The sequence below is a fragment of the Symsagittifera roscoffensis genome, chromosome 9 (genome assembly GCF_963678635.1).
Source record: "Symsagittifera roscoffensis chromosome 9, txSymRosc1.1, whole genome shotgun sequence".
NCBI classification, from domain to species: domain Eukaryota; kingdom Metazoa; phylum Xenacoelomorpha; order Acoela; family Convolutidae; genus Symsagittifera; species Symsagittifera roscoffensis.
Window position 1 is genome coordinate 27576735 of NC_087070.1, and position 22606 is coordinate 27599340.

Below are 22606 nucleotides of genomic sequence, written 5' to 3' on the forward strand. Positions count from 1 at the left end.
ACGTATTGTAATTTCAGATTTTCCGTTTCTTCTAGTTTCATCGTGATTTCTGCTTGTTCTAATTTGTCTACTAGTTTTCGAAAATCTAAATCGGGTTCTCGAATTGAAGAAGGATGGGATGCTCTCTTTTTTATTGCTATTTTCCTTAATTGTGGTGTTAAGGTCATCATTAAGATTTCTGTCATCTTTGTGTTTTTATAGTCATGTGTATTTAATGAATATGCTTTTCGAACTAGTGTTTCGATTCGTACTGCTATTTGCTTGATGGTTTCGTTTGGTAATCTGCGAATTTCATTACATGAAACTCTTTGTTGTTGTTTGTTTCTTTCGGAGTCAAACATTTTTGAAAATTCTTGTGTAAATCTTTTCCAGTTTGATTTTATTTCTAGAGGTAGTACTGAAAACCATTTTTGGGCTGCGCCATCTAAGGTTGTTTGTATTAACGCTGTGCGTCGATGTATCCAGTTTTGATGTAGTGGCGTATTAATTGGTTCAGGTCCAATATTTAAAATCAGGTTTGCTGTTACTGCATTTAAATAATCTTCTACAGAGTATTCAGGGTCTGTTCCTGTGAAAACCATTAAAGGTTTGTTTGATGTTATTGATGATCCACCCATAAGGTATGGATTCATTGTCATTTGTAATGATTCTGCTGCATTTGGCATTTGAGAAAAATTTGAAAGTTGGTTTCTTGTTATTTCATGTTGTTGGAGATAATATGGGAGTGGTATTTCATTTTGCATTTGTGATGGTTGATACGAGTGTGCAGTCATTGGATTTTGTTGTTGAATTGGTTGAAAAGATTGTGTATTAATTAGATTTTGTTGTTGAATTGGTTGTTGATGTTGTGCATCTATTGGTTGTGGAGAAAAATTTCTATGATTTGTACGTGTTCTCTGTATTCCTTGTCTACGATATTCTTGAGTATTTGGTGCAAATATATCTGGTTGTAAGAAATCATCATCTGAGGATAAATAATCCATTTGATAAGATGTCTGTTTTTTATTTTTATTTTGTTGAAAAAATGGGTAATTTTCACTGTGATCCTGTGGAGGATTTGTTTGGAAATTTATTGAATTAGGTTGGGTCATTGGGTTATCCCAATTTCGAGATCTTGTATATTGGTTAAAATTTCTTTGTGGTTGATTATATGTTTTTGATGGATGTGTATAATTATAATTATGGTCTGCAAAGTTGTTTCTAGTGAATGTTTTGCGTGTTTTTGATGGTATTGTCATGGGTCTGTATGTTTGGTAATCCATATGTGAATATTTAGGGGCAACCGAAGGTTTAACGGTTGATTGTAAGGTTACCTGTGTTTGTGAAGGATTTGTATTTCTTGGTGTTGTTAAATTTGGGCGTATTGGTGAAATACTTTGTTGTGTAGTTGTTGTGTGTACAATTTCTTCATTTATGAAGTGTGATGGTGTCTGGATATCTTGTTGAGTAAGATTCCTAGTTCCATTGAGGTTTTCATTGTGTATAACTGTAGAGTTTAAACTATTATTTTGTGTATCGGGTAAAAATGTATTATAGTTTAATGGTGTTGCATCAATTGTTAATGGTATTACTCTTACATAATCTCTTATGTAAGATATTGTACCTATTGCTTGACTTGAGATTGATTGTGGAAAGCTTATAAATGCGGGATGAGACCATTCGGGGTCCCAAACATAATCTGATTGTTCTGTGATAGCGGTATCATCGTTCGAGTTTTGGGGTCTAAAATTTTTTCTTGCTTGTTCAATTAAATCAATATTGTGTGTGAAATAATCTATTATGAACCATGCCAAAATTTTTTGTAGATCGTGTTTTGTATGTTGTGAAACGTCGTCTTTCGTGAAATTTTCTTTAATGATGTTTAAATAACTAGAGAGTAGTGTGATTTCATGTCGTACTTTCAAATGTTTAGATGTTTCTGTCGGTGAGACATTTGTTATTGGGATTTCGTTTTCTAATATCGAAATATAACTATATATTATTGCGAAAACTTCATTGGTGAATATGGAGTTTGCTCTTTGTGAGTTATGATATTGGATGCTTTTTATATATTCTGAAAAAACTTTTGAAAATTCTAAATCAAGGTCGTCTGTTTGAATTGTATATGTTCTATTATTATGGTTTGGTGAGGTGAATTCTATGGAGTAGATTCCATACTGTTGTGTTATGTTGCATATATCTTTTAAGTAGTGATCTATGATTTGTCTTTTGATTTTTACATCGGGGAACTCTGTTTTACATGGACTGATTCCGGGTTCAAATAAATTTACGAGTAAATTTTGACAAAATATGTGTTGTCCTCTATCAGTATCTGCGTCTACTATAAAAGGAAAGATTTCATCATCATCTGGACTTTCTTCACCTGGAGTGTGCGTTGAGCTCATTTTTTCGTTCGATGACTGTTAATATGTAATTATTAATGTGTCGAATTGGTTGATTCCAATTGTATAAATGTACTGGTTTGTGTTTATACTGCTTTTTTATTCTTCTTTTTCCTCTTTGTGATGAATTTGAAGTTGTTTCTGAGTCAGAGAAATATAATTGATCGTGAATTGGGCAATTTTTATCTATTGATTCTTTTAGTTTGTAAAGTTCGTCTAAACTGTTGGTTTCTGATTCTGAAAATGCGTTTCGATTTTTTGAAAATCTTTTTCGTGTTATTTGTCTTTGTTTAGTTATTATTTTTCTCTTTAGTGTTTGTCGTTTTGTTCGAATGTATCCAACTGTTTGTGTATGAGGTGTGATTACAAGGTCGTATTTTTTGTTATCTATTTCACAATTGTGTAAAACGATTGTTTGTTTATTTCCTAGGTTTTTAAATGACATAAGGTTTAGAATGACGGATGCAAAAGGTTGTTAAATGATTTCTATTTTCCTAAACTGTTAGTTCTTACGATTTTTTGGTTAGCTTAACCTGGGTCTGTTTGTTCAGGGTTGGAGAGAAAAGTATATCGATTCCGAAGAATGATTTTTTACTTTCTCGTGGCTAGTATAAGTTAAGGTGTTAACTTACTTAATCTTACTTAGGGGTAGTGATTGTGTTCAAGGGTTGGAGAATAGTAAATCGATCCACAAGGTTCAGGTATAATTAGAACGCGAGTAGTTCGTTAGATACTATTTTAAACTTACTAAGTCTAAGATTTATCCTGGGTCTGGTAAGAGGGGGGGTCAAGTGAAGGATGAATAACCGAAGTTCTTCACTGTTTATCCTAATTTGAATGATTAGTTTTGTTTAAAAATTTCTATTAGTCTTGGGTCTTTAGAAAGGGTTGGGTAGTGAATCGACGTTTGAGGTCGTTAGACACTAATTAAGTGGGTGGGGGAGAACAAAGTTGTTCTGTTTGATCCAAGGATAAGCCTTGATGATCAAATTTGAAATTTAATTAAGTAGAAAATGATTTAAGATCCAAGGATAAGCCTTGATGATCTGGTTTTAAAATTAAGTGAATTTAAGTTTTAATAAAATTTTAAATGTGTGTAAAGGAAAGATTTAGTGTTTTGATGATATTAGTGGGTTTATGATTGCTGTTATGTTTTAGGTGATGGAGCTGGAACAACAGGATGATTTATGATTACTAACCATTTATTGTCATGCTACTAATTTTTATTTTTATTTTTCAATAAATATTTTTCAAACATATTGTATATTACTGCAGAGTTTTAGGAAAACGATCTTAGATCTTTTTATCAATCGTTATTGTATATTAATAATTTTGTTTAGCGCCTGAAATGATTTTGAAGAGTAACTTCAAGGTTTTATGTTTGCAAATGGAAATCTAAATTCATTGCAAGTAGTATTCGAAATATAAAAGTTTGTTCTGGCTTTTGCCGAACTATCATATAACTATACGGCAAGTTTCTACTTTGTCGTATGTCGTCTTTGGTTCGAGGTCTTCTTCCAATTCCGGGTAGTTCTGTTATGGTTCGGAATATTGGCTCTGATCTATTGAGTCGTAGAGACATTTCGATTAAATTATTGTCGTATAACATTTTTTAAATGTTTTTGTCTAATTTCTAATCTATTTTGGTTAATTCTAAGCTATTAAGGTCTTGTTCGAGACTTATGGTCGCACCAGATGAGTTAGGACTGGGGTGTATAACTCATAGAGTAATTTCGGATAGGGTACACCGTCTGCTCGTCACGCTATCTTATTTTCGGCCGGATAGATTCGTGCAACTTCTTAGTCTAATACCGATCCTAATCTTACTCTTATACTATCTAGTCTCAGGTTGTTTAACTAGTCTCTGCTAGGCTCAATAGATCTAGGGTATACTGGTTTATTGCGGTTGCTGAAGTGCTCGGGAGAGTCCAACTAATTTCTAAGTTAAATTCAAATCTCTCTGGTGCTGAAATTACAAGTAACTTCAGCACTTACAAATAAGTGGGTTGTTAGTTAGATGGATCATGATTGGTTAATATTAAATACTTTACATTGGTAAAATATCTAAATTATCCAATCATAAAATGTAGTTTAGATCAGGTTCCATCATTTTAGCAATATGTATGAATTTTGTATGATTAATATTTTTTCATAAACTTAGTTTAGGGAATTGTATGACAAGCATTTTCGGTCTATGGAGGTCAACCCGGGATGGTTTTCCAGATCGAAACATCTGAGCTTTTTTTAAATCAAATATACTCTTTTTCAATGAACTATAATTAATGTGTTCTATTCTCTTAAAGATATCATGTTTTTTGATGTGATAGTTTGATAATTTGAGTGATGAAAACTCTGACTTTTCCAAAAACAGTTCCCGATTACTTTTAGCAGATAAGTTGCGCATATGAGTACTAACTTTTGTTTCCGTTGTGAAACCAGTCAACTTCCGTGTCCCTCGCATCAGCCGCACACTTGAGTGTGACTTTTGACCCCAACTTCACAGTCTGGTTCTTGGGCCAAGACAGGAGAAGGTCACTGCCAGAGGAGGAATAGGGTGCCCCTGATGTCAATCCAGAAAGGGACAATACTAACATTGCTGACACTACACTTCTGGCGAGATTAATCTTCATGGCTGAAACAATAATCACAAATTCCAATCGCAAAGCAGCATATAGTTGGCTATAACATTGTTCCGAGTTTGAATCACAATAAGACAAAAATCGAGCTGACAAAAATTAAACAATAATATAAGGTAGGGTAAAATATGCGCTTGCCTATTGAAAAATAACTGCTACTAAAGTGTCTCAACTTATTAGAAAAGATGGTGGCAATTTGAGAAAAATTGATTAAAATTCAGTTTGAAAAGAGGCGCCAGGAAAATTGGTAAAGCTAAATGAGCAAGTAAAATGGCAATAAAAATGAACAAAAAATGCAGAACGGAAATACTTGAATACTTAAACGTAAATATAGACTAAGAAAAACAAGGGATTTGAGTGAAGTACTTTAAGAATCTAAATTGACAGGGATAAAAATGGGAATTTGTTTTTTTATTACGTAAGCAAAACAATTGCGGTTTTTGTTTAAGCTGCGTAACATCTGCATTTTTCCTGCATGTTTTGATGAAGTAACATATTTTTATTTCAAGATCATTGGCACCTTAAACCATTAAATAGCATTTTTTCATAAACAAAATTAAACAATGGCGCCAACCACCAATTCCAAACAGACAACGGTAAGTATTTAATAAAACTAAATCTGGAAAAGAGCCGAAATCGTGTTTCAAACTGGTATATTTGGATAAGAGATTGTGGATCATTACCAGAAAGCGAAGTCCCGAAAAGCAAGAAGATTTTGATCTAGCGTTGGGTTATAAATAAAGACCAGGTTAATTAGTGTTTGCGTTTTGAGTTTGCACGAGACTGATTAGCAAATTTACATAGACGGAGCCTTGTTTGAACTTGTCTAAAATAATCCAGTGGCATTTCTACCGCCCTTGGACCCAATTGCAAAAGACAGTGTCTGTGTCACTATACGATCAGTTGCATTGGTTTGTTTGACAATTAACAGAATTGTGAAGAAGTATCAAAATGGAACAAGGATAGCTGGTTGCTGAGCAAGTAGCACATAATGTTCTGGCCATAAAACTTAAAAATGAAATAAATTTTTTCAACTTCAAATTTTTCAAAAAAGGATTCGTCTTTAAATTTCCCACTGCTTCTTCTTTTTAGTGAAAAGTCATCGAGTTAGGGGCGGATTTAGGGGGGGGGGGGGGGGGGGTGGGCAGACGCCCCCCCCCCCCCCCCCCCTCAGGAATTTGAAACCCTGCCGATCAAAGGGTCCCCCTTTGTACTATTTTAAGATACCCATTTTTGGTAACGGACTCTTAACTTTTTCTTAAGGCGCCTTTGGCGCCAATATATACTAAATTTGAGTGGGGAGCGCGCGCCGGAAAAAAAAGCAATTTTTTGGTCAAAATTTTCCAAAAAGTGCTTAAAAACGCCTTTTTTGGCCAATTTTTTTCAAAATTTTGCCTGCGGCGCAGAAAATTAGGCCAAAACAGGGACTTTTTAAAAAGGTCGACAAAATTTTCGAAATTTTTTGAAAAAACGCCCCCTCCCTCGAGAAAATCCTAGATCCGCCCCTGCATTGAATTAATTATAAAATAACAAAAATGAAATAGACACCAGTTTTTTCAGATCATTTCTTTCAAAACTGCTAGATTTTTTTTAATTTTTTTGGACTCCGAACCACGGCTGAGATGGCTTGAATGTGATACCATACTTGCACTCTTATAAATTTCTTTGACTTAGTCAAAAAATTTCAGCCCAAATTCACTTCGCATTGTTTGATGCATTCTCAAACCTATTATGTGCTATTTTATGTGCTATTTACATATATGTGCTATTTACAGATATTGATACGGTTCCAACTCTGCAATCGGTAATGAAGTCTTGAAAAGCAATAAATAATTAGTTATTTTATAACCAGCGTTCAGCTGCATTTTGCAGCTTATTTCGCTAATGAATTTTTCTACTTTTTGCACAGCCTCAGGTCTGCTGAAAAAAACCGATCACATGTTTCCTCTACTGGTGCTCCGGGAGCCTTTTCTTTTCATCTCATTTATATCCATTTGGAGCTTATTTTTTCTCTGATTTCCTCGTAAAACTTCAAATCAAAGAAATGAATTGATTGGAAAAAGATCTAGCAGAGTCCCGGATAAAAACAAATAGCCAGCTTAGCCCCCCAAAGTAGCCAACGAAGTTGGGATCAGGAGAGAAAGGACCTCTAATCCCCCCCAATTGATTTGATCGCCTTCTAAACTGTCCAGTTTATAACAGAGAATACATACTGAAAGATACAAAAGATTAAAAGAGAAAAAAAACAGCGCAAATTGATTTTTCTTATTTCCAAACATGTTACATCAATAGAAAAAGGATCGATTAAACATACGGCGAACTCTTTCTGGCTGTAATTGACACTCAGAAAAAAATTAATGTAACTTGTTCCAACGAGAAAATTTACCGTCTAGTAGTTCCAGCTACTGCAGCTGTGCGAACTGATCCAGCGACAATTCTGAATGAGCCCAAAAATGGATAACTTTTATCAAACTTGCTTTAAAATGATTTTCTGAAGACTGAGATGGAATTATCAGATGTTTTTGTACTCAATTTTTCATCAACACCAACTATGCAAAATGCACCAAATCAGCTGGCTGAAACAGTAACACAAGTAAAACTATTGCCAGAAGCACTATTAATAAAAAAAGACAAAAAACTGAGTCTCTCCAAATACTTGAACAAATTAATTCAATAATTTGAGCCGTGTTCAGGTACTGGACCAACTGGCCTACAATGTAAAGACACTTCGAAACTCAAACAGCCAGATTACAGAGCCTCAGAGCGATTAGTCCCGATTAGCACAAATTACAACGATAAACATGATAAAAACAAAACATTTACTAATCTGACGATTTATGATTTTATGTTATATAGATGAAAAGCATTCGCCTCAAACACTTCAAATTATGCTTTGGGCGAAAACAATGTTTACAAAATATCGCAGCTTGATGTCTTTGTTTTTGTGAATGGAGCGAATAAAAAAGTTAGTTTGACAAAATTATAAATGCGCATAACAGCTCTCTTACCATTTTATAAGCCAATTAGGCTGGTAAAAACATAGTCACACGTAGACGATAAGCGCAAACCGAATTTTTTTTTATTGCATTTCTTATGGGTGATTGTTTGAGACTCTTGAAGATGCTACGAGGCGAAAAAAATGATTCCACAATTTAGCTATGAACTTTAATATATTCTTGATGTTTTTTTTTGATAAAAGACTCTTAGAAAAACTGTTGTTACAGACTTTTTGAGCAAGATTGCAGGCAGCGGTTTTTTGACGAAATGTTTGAAAAAATCGTGATATTTTTACAAACAGTAATGATTTCACAAGTTATGCAGAAAACAAAAAATCTTCTCAAGAGCCGAAATTTTCTGCACAACTGTTTTTTTTTCGGGAAGTAATTTTCCCGAAAAATTTTTCGGGAAGTAAATTTTCGGGAATTTTCTATCATTTTTTGCCGCTTGCATCACCTAACTAGCGCCGGTTGATTTCTTAATTTTGTTATTCAATTTGATTGTTCCGAACACCGCAACGAAAGTGGCGTGTTTTTCCACGCAAACTCAGGTGCCAGACAAGATGGCGTAGAGGGTGGAGTGAGAAAAAATAATAAATCATAATAAAACCTTTTTGGCCTGTTTTTTTTCAAAATTATGCCTGCGGCGCAGAACATTTGGCCAAAACAGAGCCTTTTAGAGCTTTGGGAGATATCGGAAAATCAATATGGTCGACTTAAAAAATGGTCGACAAAATTTTTGAAAATTGTTTGAAAAACTGCCCCCCGCGAGAAAATTTTAGATCCGCCCCGGATTAATTTTCACATCTTCCAAAGACTTCTTCAATCGTGTTTCTGCTCATAATACTAATTATAATGCACACTTATTATTGCAAAAATTGACTTCAGAAAATCTAAAACAAACACAATTTTGCTTCAAATTTTGAAGGAAAAACGGCGCGGTTTTGTGCCTTCAGATCAGACTTTTCTACCTTCTAAATAAAAACTTTTGACGGAAGGTTCTAAAACTACTTGAGAGCTATTGATACCATGATTTCAAATCAAAAACAAACTCTGACTGCGTTAAATTTTCTAACAAAATTTACGGAGGCATGAAAGTTTTGAAACAATATTAAAAACCTCTCTACCATTAACCATTTTGGAGAAAATGGCACAGCCATTTTCAGATGAAATCACTGTTATAGTGCTAGATCGTTAAGCTTAAAACTTCTACAAAAAAGGATGCAAGATTCCAACAGATCTTTTAAATGGTTACATGCAAAATCATCTCAACAACACATTTTTAGCTTTTATATTCATGTAAAAAAAATCCGTGGAAAATTATAGCTTGCAATGTAAGAGGACTAACACCCTATGCTACCTGCTTTTGGGCAGTTTATTTGGAGGCTCGACACCTTTTTTCTACTTGAGCGCTTTATTACAATGATTAACTGCGTCAATCTCACCTTCTGTCCAACTTTCAGCAATAATAGTATCCTACAAATTTCTTTCGATCAACCAAATGAATCAACCAAATAATATTAGCAGTTACTCTTTGAGTTATGATGGATGAAGCATAAACCAAACTCAAAAAAAGGAAAAATATTTAAAAATGGCTTTGATGTTTTGCGACAGCTGTAAATATTCCTTTGAAAATGAACTTGATAAAACCTTAGAATAGTTTAGAATCGACAAGACCTTAAAACCTATTAAAAGTTAGTCTCAAGATGAATAATGAAGTCAAATTAAAATTCGCCACACGCATTCTGCTCTGAAGCAAAAGGTATAAGAAACAACAACTCCACAAAATGATCGTAGAAAGAAATGTGGGTACAAGTATGATAGGTGGACCCAAAATGTTGATGGGTCCCTGAAGAAAAATCACTTCGCCATAAACTTTTCAAAAACTGTTTCTGCATTTGTTCTCTTGCTTTTTGGAGATATCGATAGAATTTGTTGATGCCAATTGTTGATAATTATTTTATTAACTAACCACATCAAAGAAAATTGGAAGCTAAAGTTTGCATCGGCATAAAAGTAAGGAATTACTTGGAAACGTAAGCAAAAAATAACCAAAACTAAACTTTCCACATTATGGTTTTTGAGACCAGCTAAATGAGCACAAGTATGATAAATTGGTCCCTAGAAAATGCAAGTTGGAAAGACGGCTCACAATTTTTTTTTGTAAAGCTCATTAATAGGCTGATAAGGCAAAACTGTTTCCAATTCAAGGCGCATAAATTTTACTTGAGGGACCCATCACTATTTTTAAGACCCCACTATCATACTTGTACCGCGTCTAAAATAAGTAAAATTACTTAAAAGAGATTAATCGTGGAACATAAACGAGGCCTTAGACTGTGCTGTTGAATTAGTAATTTTTTGAGGAAGAAATCTTGGTTATTTTGATTTCATAAGTCATACTTAGATATATATGACACAGGCGGGATGTGAAGTGTGAATTAATTTCACAGAACTTCACTCTGAGTTTGACTCTCATACTTAACAGAAGACTGATTATACTTGCACAACAGACTGTGAACATTAAACAGAAGATGTCAGTGGACTAGACAAAGACACTAAAGGGAAAACAACGTCTGCTCAGCCTTGTCTTGAAACTGATGATGAACATGATCAACATATTCTGTCTGGGGCTCAAAACTAAACTATATATACGTTTATTATCATGTTAATTGTTCGGCCTTCGTCAACAAATGTGAAGCATAATATAGACTTATCATTTGATTTCACTCTTCAGGACTCAACTTTAATGTATGTTTAGTCACGTCTCATCTTAATAACCATAAATGAAACTAGATTTCGGGAGAGACAAGTTCCAAAATTTTCAAGCTTCAGCATCTCGGCGGTTCAAGAATTAAAATCCATTGATAAACTTGACCCTGTCACTCACATGAGTTTCCCCAAAATGAGGTTTTTGAAACAATTTTTTTGCTATTTCTAATTTCTTATGAGCTCTGATGATAAGTGTGATGGAGGGGTCCCTGTAAAAAGCAAGACTGACAATCACCGAAGCAGCCAAAAGAAAAACTTTGAGACACACTGAATGACATGTAGGACAGTTTCGTGGGACCCCTCTATCACACTTGTACCTTAAAAGGCTGTAAAAAATCATTTTATGGAACTTTTAAATTAATTTGTCATTTGCTTCGGCTTAGTTCGATATACTAACTTTCAGGATGTCAAGGGTCCAAGTTGAGCAGTTGTGGATGAGCTGATGCAATTCAGCGACACCTCTTATTCGTAGGTATTGGGCGATTTTCTGGTTTCTCTCGTCCAGCTTGCGACAGATGAGCGCACTTCCTTGGATCAGCTGCTAGTCTATGAGTCGATAAATGAATTGTCTATCAACTTGGATCTGGATTTTTTGCAGTCGCCCAGTCAATCTCGTTTTTGAATTTTATGAGCCGTTCCAGTGTTTGTTCTGATTGACAGAATGTATCAAAATGGCGTTTAACTTTTGTTTTTATGATTAAGACGTGTGTAATAAAAGAACGTAGAATTACTTGACTGTTTTGTTCTCAACTCAAATTAAAGGTGCAAGAAGAGATCATAAATATGAAATCATAATAATAGCTCTCAAGAAATGTTTACTGAGACGGACTGTGTACAAACGGCCTCCTCAAGAGAAATGTTTGGTGTTGGGTTTGGACTTAACTTGAGAATGCCTCTGTTATCTAGATCTATCTATCTATATCCGAGTCCGAGAACATGAATCTTCCTAGATCAGCTGAAACTCAAGCACGCTAAGGCTTCTTTAGATCTGTTCATCAATTAATGCGATTTATAAAGGCCCTTATCAAAGCATGTAGTTTCTTCTGCGTAAGCCAGAGAGTTTATATGCAATAATGACAAGGTTGTTGGAGGTCTCTGAATCTGGGAATCGAAAAATGCGACAAAGCAATCTATGCTCAGAGAAAAGAATAAAATTCAAATATAGCAAAAAAAAATTAGGTCATTTTTGGATAAATATTGCAAACGAGGAAATGCAATATGCGATAAAAAAATATTGAACACAAACAAGCAAGTTGTCTATTTATTGTCTGACAAAACATTGGATTCAGAATAGCATAAATTGCCATAAGAAAATATATTTTGCAGTTATAAGTTCCGTATTTAAGGGGCCAATCAAAAATCAGGAATCAGTCCTTTTCCTTTCCATATTTCCATTCCTGTTTTCATTATAGACGCTGAAAGAGTGCGTGTTTAATTCCTTTACATGCCCGCCTCCTTCCCAGGCAAAGGAAATCTTTAATTGGGCTATTAAATCCGAACCTATAATCGCCTTAGGTCAGCCCGAGTTAAATATGTTATTATGTCTATAATACCTGTTGTAACAATTAACAAGACGAATTATTAATATAGGTCGTTTTTAAAGCTGATTATGTCATTTAGAAAAATTTCAAATATTCCATATTTTTTTACTTATTCTTAAAAATTCCTCCTGCAATTGTGTCGATCTGCGTTGCGTATCGAGACATATCGGGTGAATCAAATAATTGACTGAACTTGCAAGATAGTGCTCATAATAGTCGCCGTAGCAAGGCATGGAGCAAAAAGCAAAAAATAAGCGATTAAAAGCCGAACGGTGCGCTTCGACCTCGTATTATAGATAGTGAGACAAAGTTTCGAATTATTTGTAGTAAAAAATTCAAAATATTTCTAGCTTATAAAGAGTTACGATTGAAAATAAAAAACCATGGCTTAGATATTTTCCGATATTTTCATTTAATTCGAGATTTTTTTTGGGTAAAATATCTTATTCTTTTCGATCCTCAGCCGACCCAAAGGGTCCCCTTTGGTACTTTTAAGCAACCCAGTTTTGGCCGACCAACCTTAAAATTTTTCTAAAGGCACCTTCGGCGCCAATATATACTAATTTTGAGGGGGGAGCGCGCGCCGAAAAAACGCAGTTTTTCGGTCAAAAATTTCCAAAAAGTGCCTAAAAACGCCTTTTTTGACCTATTTTTTTTTCAAAATTTTGCCTGCGGTGCAGACAATTTGGCCAAAGTAGGGACAAAACAGTGCTTTGGGAGAGCTCGAAAAATCAATTTGGTCGACTTAAATAAAAGGTCGACAAAATTTTTGAAAATTTTTTGAAAATCCAACCCCCCCCTCGAGAAAATCCTAAATCCACCCCTGTGTGAAATCATATGCTTAGCCGACTGACCCTTTAATTTTTCTACACACTTTGGATCTAGTATACACCAAGTACAAGGAGGATTAGCAACCGTAAAAAACTGAATATTTTATTCAAGATAAACGAGTTGGCCAAAAAGCAAAGTTATGCAAGAATGGCGTTTTGGTGACATTTATGCTCAACCACCTTAAGAACAATAACCGCTTCTTGAAAGATTTTTTTGTTGAAATTACAAAAACTTCCGAGAAATCATGGATCATTTCTTTTTAAAAATCTTTTTTTTATAGAACGAACAGTGAAGACAACAGAGGGCTTTCTACATAAATATGCCAAGATTGGTTTCAGAACTAAGCAGATATTTGTATTTTCACGCGTCTGGATTCTACGGACACTTCTTTCGCATGTTTTATTGACTTTTTTCAGTGAATTCCACAATCAAATGACTCCTATACAAAATGCCGACAAGTTGTTTTTTTTTGTCAGTGGATTCCGCAGACTTGTCTGTTTTGAACGGTGAAGTGGATTCCATTAAGTTTTGGTGAATTCCACCATCTGTTAGTGGATTCCGCGTTCAATTTAACGTTTTTGTCAATGGATTCCACTGTTTGTCAGTGGACTCCGCAACCAATTTTTCTTTCTGTTCGGGTATAAGGTTTAGTAAGCGAGCGATTTCAAAAAATTGAACCCAGCAATTCTGTTTGAGTTACTAATCAAATCTTTAAAAACTTGGGGAACAACCTTGTCCGGACTGGCTCGCGAACCATTTGGAAAAGACATAATTGTTTTGTACACCTTCAACTCAGTTATGAAAAAAAAATATCGACGTTTTCCGGGTTTGAGGCTTTCATATACTAGGAGTAGAAAAAATCAGATCTTGTCATCTGATGCGGCCAATTCTATTAATTCTTTTATATTTCCCTCACCAAACCATGCTACTGATTAGCTTTGTTCTCAGCTGTGTGATCCTTGGGCAAGGTGTTTAAAATAAGAAACAAAATTGGCACTTACTTTTTTATTTATTATAGAGCTCATAGCTGTCGTTTGTTTACGGCCACTTCTTTTGGATTGTTCAAGTGAAAAAAAAACACGAAAGTTGTCAGGAAAACCAGCCAATCAGTCGATCTTTCCATATTGTAGAAAATATCAATCATTTTAAAGAAAAGTGATCTCGGATCTTCATAGAGTCGCCTAGAGGTCTTTTCAGTCATTTGATTAGATACTAATTAGAACAACAATCACATCTAATCCAATTTCAAATCACTGAAGGTTTTAAACAATCTTCGCTTGTACACTCCTTGTTATTTTTGCTCATCTTGAAGAGCTGGCGTAAGGGTAGAAAAAGGAAACTGACTGGACAAAAAGTGACTAAACTAACCCATAACAACATGGGTGGATTTTTCTAGATGTAGTAAAATATGTTACAAATTTAACTTAAAGAAAACTATATAAAACAAAACTCACTGAAAAGGAACAAACTCACCCGAGCTCAGAAGGTCACCACCAGACTTCTCAGGTCAGGAACTCCCAGGTCAGAAACTCCCCAAATCAGGAACTCCGCGCACCACCAGACTCCCCAGGTCAGGAACTTTTTCCCAAGCCTAAAGAACTACTTGACAGACCCGTCTCTATAACCCCTCAAAAAGGCTCTCGACAAACTGGCACAAACATTAAACGTATCACATCTCTTTAATAGCTTATCACAATAATTAGGCTAAAAGAAGAACTTGACCGTTTTTTATGATGTTTTGAAGTCAGTGAAAAATTTCATGCAATTAAATTAAACTGACGATTGACATAAATCAAAAAACGTTCGAATTTCCTCTTTACTATTTTTTCCTCGTCACTTTTCATGATAATGGAACATTCTGTAAATAGTAATTAGATTTTTAAACCTGTAAAAGCACTAAAAACGTGCAGAAACGTTCTTTTAATTTACAAGCTTAAGGTAAAAGCCACAAGTTTAAAGTAGAAGTTCAGCGTAATTAGCCTAACTGTTGTGATAAACTGATAAATGGATATCTTACCTTTGATGTTTGTGCTCGTGTGTCAAGCGCTTTTTGAGAAATTTTAGAGACAGGTCTGTCAAGTGGCTTTCTGGGGGTGAAGGAAGGAAACTAAAACTGGCATGAGTCTGATGGCACGCCTCTGGACCTGTTGAGCTCGGGTGAGATTGATCCTTGTTTTTGATTTTTTTAGTTCGTTGTAAAAGTTTTATTTTAATTTGACTGTCATTGTTGATTTATAAAGTTCCCACAAACCGTTAACTACGATTGGTTCAGTTCACTAAAGTGCAGGCGAAATCCTTTGCATTGTTCAAGAAAAAAAAGAGAAGTGTCAATGAAACCAGCCAATAATTAACTTTTCTATGGTGTAAAAAGTATCAATAATTTTATCCAAAAGACTTTCCGCCAAGCAAACACGCGAGTCCCTAGCTACTCTCTTGCGCACTCAAATATTAGAAATGGCTATTTTTACATAATCATCAAGCAATCAGTCAAAACCAGTTGAAGCATTATTGACAGATTTCACATAAACACACATAGGACATTGAAACCAACGTTTCTACTAAGAGTCGCTCAGAATTATAGTTACACATTCGATATGATACCAATTAGAACAACAATCATAGATAATTCAACTTAAGAGCTCTGAAGCTTTTTAAAATTTTTGCTCGTACTCTCTCATTTTTTTCCCTCAACTTGACGGCACGGCTTAAGGGTAAAAAAAGGAATTTGACTGGACAAAAAGGGACTGAAATAACCAATAGTAACACGGCTGGAGTTTTCCAGGTGAAAGTCAAATGTTATAGTTTTAATTTAAAGAAAAAGTTAAATTAACTCGTTGAAATGCAACTAACTCATCTGAACTCAGAAGTTCAAGCGGCGCATCACCAGACTCCCCGGGTCAGGAGTTCCTTCCCCCTGACTAAAGAACTACTTGACAGATCTGTCTTTAAAACCTCTCATATGACTCTCGACAAAAAGACACAAGCATCAAATTTATCACATCTATTTAAAAAGATTATCACAATAATTCGGCTAAAAGAAGAACTTAATCGTCTTCTATGTTGTTTTGAAGTCTGCAAATCATGATACAATTTTTTTAAAACTGACGATTGACAGAGTTCTACAACATTCGAATATCCATTTTTTCCTCGACACTTTTTGTGATATTTGACCATTCTGTAAATAATTAAAATATTTTAAAAGGTTGAAATCTTTGTTTATTTTACAAGTTTAAGTTACAAGGCCTTCCTTTAATTAACAAGTTTCTGGGGTGGAGTGAGGAAACTGAAACTGGCTGTGGCATGATGCTGGACCTGTTGAGCTCGGGTGACATTGATCTTTGCTTTTGATTTTTTTTTAGTTCGATGTAAAAGATTAAATTTAGTTTAACTGCCTGTGTTGATTTATAAAAATCCCACAATTTGTTAACCAGCGTTGGTTCAGTCCACTAAAGTCCAGGCAACATCCTTTGGATTGTTCAAGAAAAAAGGCGTCAATAAAACCAGGCAATAACTAAAACTTTCCTTAGTGTAGAAAATATCAATCATTTTATCTAAAAATTTTTCTGCCAAGCGAACACGCGGGTCCCTAGGTACTCTCTTGAGCACTCAAACATCCCTCACATGACTCTCGACAAAAAACACAAACATCAAATTTATCAGATCTACTTAATAAGCTTATCACAATAATTAGTCTTAAAAAAGAACATAATCGTCTTCTATGTTGTTTTGAAGTCTGCAAATCATTTGATACAATTTTAACTTGACGGCGCGGCTTAAAGGTAAAAAAAAGGAATCTGACTGGACAAAAAGAGTTTGAATTAACCCATACTAACAAGTTTTGAAATTTCTAATTGAAGAAAAAGTGTTACAAATTTAAATTAAAGAAAAATTTCCTATTAACTAGCTGAAAAGGAACAAACTCACTCGAGCTCAGAAGGTCCAGTGGCGCACCACAAGAATCCCCAGATCATAAAGTCTTTCCCCCAGACCAAAGAGCTACTTGACAGGCCTGTCTCAAAGGTCCCTCAATGAACTCCTGACAAAAAAACATCAAATTTATCACATCTATTGAATAAACATATCACAATAATTAGGCTAAGAGAAGAACATAATCGTCTTCTATGCTGCATTGAATTCTGCAAATCATGTGATACAATTTTAGTAAACTGACGATTGACAGAGTTCTAAAACATTCGAAAATTCATTTTTTCCTCGACAATTTTGTGATAATTGATCATTCTGTAAATAAAAAATAGATTTTGGAAGATTGAAATCTTTGTTTAATTTACAAGGCGGTCGTTTATTTTACAAGTTTCTATGGTAGAGGGAGTAAACTGAAACTGACTAGGGAAGTCTGGTGGCACGTTGCTAGACCTACTGTACGCGGGTGACATTGATCCTTGTTTTTGATTTTTTAGTTCGTTGTAAAAGTTTTATTTTAAATTAACTGTCTTTGTTAATTGATAAAAATCCCACAAACTGTTAACCAGCGTTAGTTCAGTCCACTAAAGTGCAGGCAAAACTCTTTGGGTTGTTCAAGAAAAAAAAGAAAGGCGTCAATAAAACCAGGCAATAAATGAAATTTTTCTTATTCTAAAAAAATATCAATCAAATTATCCAAAAAACTTTCTGCCAAGCTAACACGCGGGTCTCTAGGTACTCTCTTGAGCACTCAAACATTAGAAATAGGTATATTTACATAATCATCTAGCACTCAGTCCAAACTAGTTGAAGCAGTTTTGACAGATTTCACAAAAACACAGACAGGACATTGAATTCGTCAGATCTTCATAGAGTCGCTCAGAATTTTAATTAAACATTCGATGTGAACCAATTAGAATAACAATCTCATCTAACCCAACTTAAGGGTCCTGAAGATATAAAACTTTCTTTGCTTGTACTCTCTCATTTATTTTTTCTCAACTTGACGGCGCGACATAAAAGTAAAATAAGGAATTTGACTGGACAAAAAGGGACTGAACTAACCAATAGTAACAGCTGGAATTTGATAGATGAAGATCAAAAGTTACAGTTTTAAATTTGTAAAAAGTTAAAATAAACTCACTGAAAAACAACAAACACATCCGAGCTCAGAAGGTCAAGCAACGCACCACCAGACTCCCCGAGTCAGGAGTTCCTTCTCCCAGACTAAAGAACTACTTGACAGATTTGCCTCTAAAATCCCTCACATGACTCTCGACAAAAAGACACAAACATCAACTTTATCACATCTATTTAATAAGCTTATCAAAATAATTAGGCTAAAAGATGTTCATAATCGTCTTTCATGTTGTGTTGGAGTCTGCAAATCATTTGATGCAATTTTTTTAAACTGATGATTGACAGAGTTCTAAAACATTCTGATCTAAGCAAACACGCGAGTCGCAAAGATTTTTTGCCAAGCAATCACGCGAGTCCGTAGCTACTCTCTCGCGCACCCAAATATTAGAAATGGCTATATTTACATAATCATCTAGCACTCAGTCAAAACCAATTGAAGCAATATTGACAGATTTCACATAAACACACATAGGACATTGATATCGTCGGATCTTCTTAGAGTCACTCAGAATTTCAATTACACATTCGATGTGATACCAATAAGAACAACAATCACAACTAATCCAAATTGAGGGTCCTGAAGATTTTAAACTTTCTTTGCTTGTACTCTCTCGATTATTTTTCCTCAACTTGACGGCACGGCTTAAAGGTAAAAAAAAGGAATCTGACTGGACAAAAAGAGTTTGAATTAACCCATACTAACAGGGTTTGAATTTTCTAATTGAAGAAAAAGTGTTACAATTTTAAATTAAAGAAAAATTTAATATAAACAAGCTGAAAAGGAACAAACTCACTCGAGCTCAGAAGGTCCAGTGGCGCACCACAAGAATCCCCAGATCAGAAACTCCTTCCCCCAGACCAAAGAGCTACTTGACAGACCTGTCTCAAAAGTCCCTCAATGAGCTCCTGACAAAAAAAACATCAAATTAATCACATCTAATGAATAAACATATCACAAAAATTAGGCTAAGAGAAGAACATAATCGTCTTCTATGCTGTTTTGAGTTCTGCAAATCATGTGATACAATTTTAATAAACTGACGATTGACAGAGTTCTAAAACATTCGAATATCCATTTTTCCTCCACCCTTTTTGTGATAATTGATCATTCTGTAAATAATAAATAGATTTTAAAAAGTTGAAATCTTTGTTTAAATTACAAGTTTAATTTACAAGGCCTTCCTTTAATTTACAAGTGTCTGGGCTGGAGGGAGGAAACTGAAACTGGCTATGGAAGTCTGGTGGCACGCTGCTGGGCCTGCTGATCTCGGGTGACATTGATCCTTGTTTTGACTTTTTTAGTTCAATGTAAAGGTTTTAGTTTAGTTTAACTGTCTTTGTTGACTTATAAAAATCCCATAAACTGTTAACCAGCGTTAGTTCAGCCTACAAAAGTCCAAGCAAAATCCTTTGGATTGTTCAAGAAAAAGAAGAAAAACGTCAATAAAACCAGGCAATAAATGAAATTTTTCTTATTCTAAAAAATATCAATCAAATTATCCGAAAAAATTTCTGCAAAGCTAACACGCGGGTCCCTAGGTACTCTCTTGAGCACTCAAACATTAGAAATAGGTATATTTACCTAATCATCTAGCACTCAGTCAAAACCAATCGAAGCAATATTGACAGATTTCACTTTAACACACATAGGACATTGAATTCGTCGGATCTTCTTAGAGTCACTCAGAATTACAATTACACATTCGATGTGATACCAATAAGAACAACAATCACAACTAATCCAAATTGAGGGTCCTGAAAATTTTTATACTTTCTTTGCTTGTACTCTCTCGATTGTTTTTCCTCAACTTGACGGCGCGGCTTAAAGGTAAAAAAAAGGAATCTGACTGGACAAAAAGAGTTTGAATTAACCCATACTAACAAGTTTTGAAATTTCTAATTGAAGAAAAAGTGTTACAAATTTAAATTAAAGAAAAATTTACTATAAACTAGCTGAAAAGGAACAAACTCACTCGAGCTCAGAAGGTCCAGTGGCACACCACAAGAATCCCCAGATCATAAAGTCTTTCCCCCAGACCAAAGAGCTACTTGACAGGCCTGTCTCAAAGGTCCCTCAATGAACTCCTGACAAAAAAAACATCAAATTTATCACATCTATTGAATAAACATATCACAATAATTAGGCTAAGAGAAGAACATAATCGTCTTCTATGCTGCATTGAATTCTGCAAATCATGTGATACAATTTTAGTAAACTGACGATTGACAGAGTTCTAAAACATTCGAATATCCATTTTTCCTCGACCCTTTTTGTGATAATTGATCATTCTGTAAATAATAAATAGATTTTAAAAAGTTGAAATCTTTGTTTCAGTTACAAGTTTAATTTACAAGGCTTTCCTTTAATTTACAAGTGTCTGGGGTGGAGGGAGGAAACTGAAACTGGCTATGGAAGTCTGGTGGCACGCTGCTGGGCCTGCTGCGCTCGGGTGACATTGATCCTTGTTTTTGACTTTTTTAGTTCAATTTAAAGGTTTTAGTTTGACTATCTTTGTTGACTTATAAAAAACCCAAAAATTGTTAACCAGCGTTAGTTCAGCCCAAAAAAGTCCAGACAAAATCCTTTGGATTGTTCAAGAAAAAAAAGAAAGGAGTCAATAAAACCAAGCAATAACCAAAATTTTTCTTAGTGTAAAAAATATCAATCATTTTATCCAAAAAGCTTTCTGCTTAGCAAACACGCGAGTCCCTAGGTACTCTCTTGAGCACTCAAACGTTAGAAATGGGTATATTTACATAATCATCTAGCACTCAACCAAAAGCAATTGAAACAGTGTTGAAAGATTTCACGTGAACACATATAGGACATTGAATTTGTAGGAACTTCTTACAGTCGCTCAGAAATTTAATTAAACATTCGATGTGATATCAATTAAAATAACAATCACATCTTATCCAACTTAAGGGTCCTGAAGATTTTAAACTTTCTTTGCTTGTACTCTTTCATTTATTTTTCCTTTTGAAGGCGCGGCAAAAGGGTAAAAAACGGAATTTGACTGGAAAAAAAGGGATTGAAATAACCAATAGTAACAGCTGGAATTCATTAGATGAAGATCAAATGTTACAGTTTTAAATAAAAGAAAAAGTTAAATTAAACTCACTGAAAAGCAACAAACTCATCCGAGGTCAGAAGGTCAAGCGACGCACCACCAGACTCTAAAATCCCTCACTTGACCCTCGACATAAATACACAAACATTATTTTTATCACATCTATTTAACAAACTTATCACAATAATTAGGCTAAAACATGTTCATAACCGTCTCACATGTTAATTTGAATTCTGCAAATCATTTGATGCAATTTTTCTAAGCTGACGATTGACAGAGTTCTAAAACATTCAAATATCTATTTTTTCCTCGACACCTTTTTGTGATAACTGATCATCGTATGAATAATATATAGATTTTAAAAGTCTGACACCTTTGTTTAATCTACAGGTTTAGTTTACAAGATTAATATTAAAATTCAACGAAAATAGCCAAATCATTGTGCTAAAATTATTGAATAGATATGTTATGTTTGATGTTTGTGACCGTGTGTCACACGCTTTTTCAGAGCTTTTGAAAACAGTTCTGTCAAGTGAATTTCTGGGGGTGGAGGAAGGAAACTGGAAGTGACTTGGGAAATCTGGTGGTGCGCCACTGGACCTGCTGAGCTCGGGTGAGATTGTTCCTTGTTTTTATTTTTTAATTTCGTTATTAAGGTTTTAATTTAATTTGACTGTCTTTGTTAATTTGGAAAATTCCCATCAACCATTTCTCATGGCTTAGTTGATCCACCAAAATGCAGGCAAAAATATTTGGATTGTTCAAGAAAAAACAAGAAAGGCGTCAGAAAAACCATCCAAAAAATAAAATTTTCCATTGTGTAAAAATATCAATCAACTTATTCAAAAGACTTTCTGCCTAGCTAACACGCGAGTCCCTAGGTACTCTCTTGAGAACACAAACATTAGAAATGGCTGTAATTATAAATTCAACTAGCACTAAGTCATCAACAAATGAAGCATTTTTGACATATTTCACATTAACACACAAGGGACTTTGAAACCATCTGATTGAAACCAACAAACCCATAATATCTTCATAGAGTCGCTAAGAAGTAAATTCACACCTTTGATATGATATCAATCAGAAGAACAATCTCATTTAAACCTGTTTAAAAGTCTTGAAGGTTTCAAACATTCTTTTCTTGCACACTCTTTGTTATTTTTCATCAGCTTGACGACGCGGCGTAAGGCTCAAAAAATCTGACTGGAAAAAAATTTATTTTAACTAAACCCATAATAACAGGGTTTGATTTTTCTAATTAAAGGAAAAATGTTACAAATTTAAATGAAAATTTTTTTTTTATAAACTAGCTGA

The 22606-nt window shown here is 34.5% G+C and overlaps 1 protein-coding gene across 4 annotated transcripts in view; it reads right to left on the reverse strand.

The window, feature by feature from the left end:
• LOC134854900 (roundabout homolog 2-like) overlaps nt 1-12091 on the reverse strand; it is a 66960-nt gene extending 54869 nt beyond the window's left edge. For 3 of the 4 annotated variants that reach the window (XM_063871265.1, XM_063871263.1, XM_063871266.1), the window contains exons 1-2: nt 11183-12091; nt 4798-5013 (exon numbers count right to left, since the gene is read on the reverse strand). In XM_063871265.1, the coding sequence (XP_063727335.1) occupies nt 4798-5011 (214 nt within the window). In that variant the 5' untranslated portion in view covers nt 5012-5013; nt 11183-12091. Of the gene's footprint in view, nt 1-4797; nt 5014-7403; nt 7714-11182 lie in introns of those variants that run through there. The other variant, XM_063871264.1, reaches the window with a different exon arrangement.
• Between the last annotated feature and the right edge of the window lie 10515 nt (nt 12092-22606).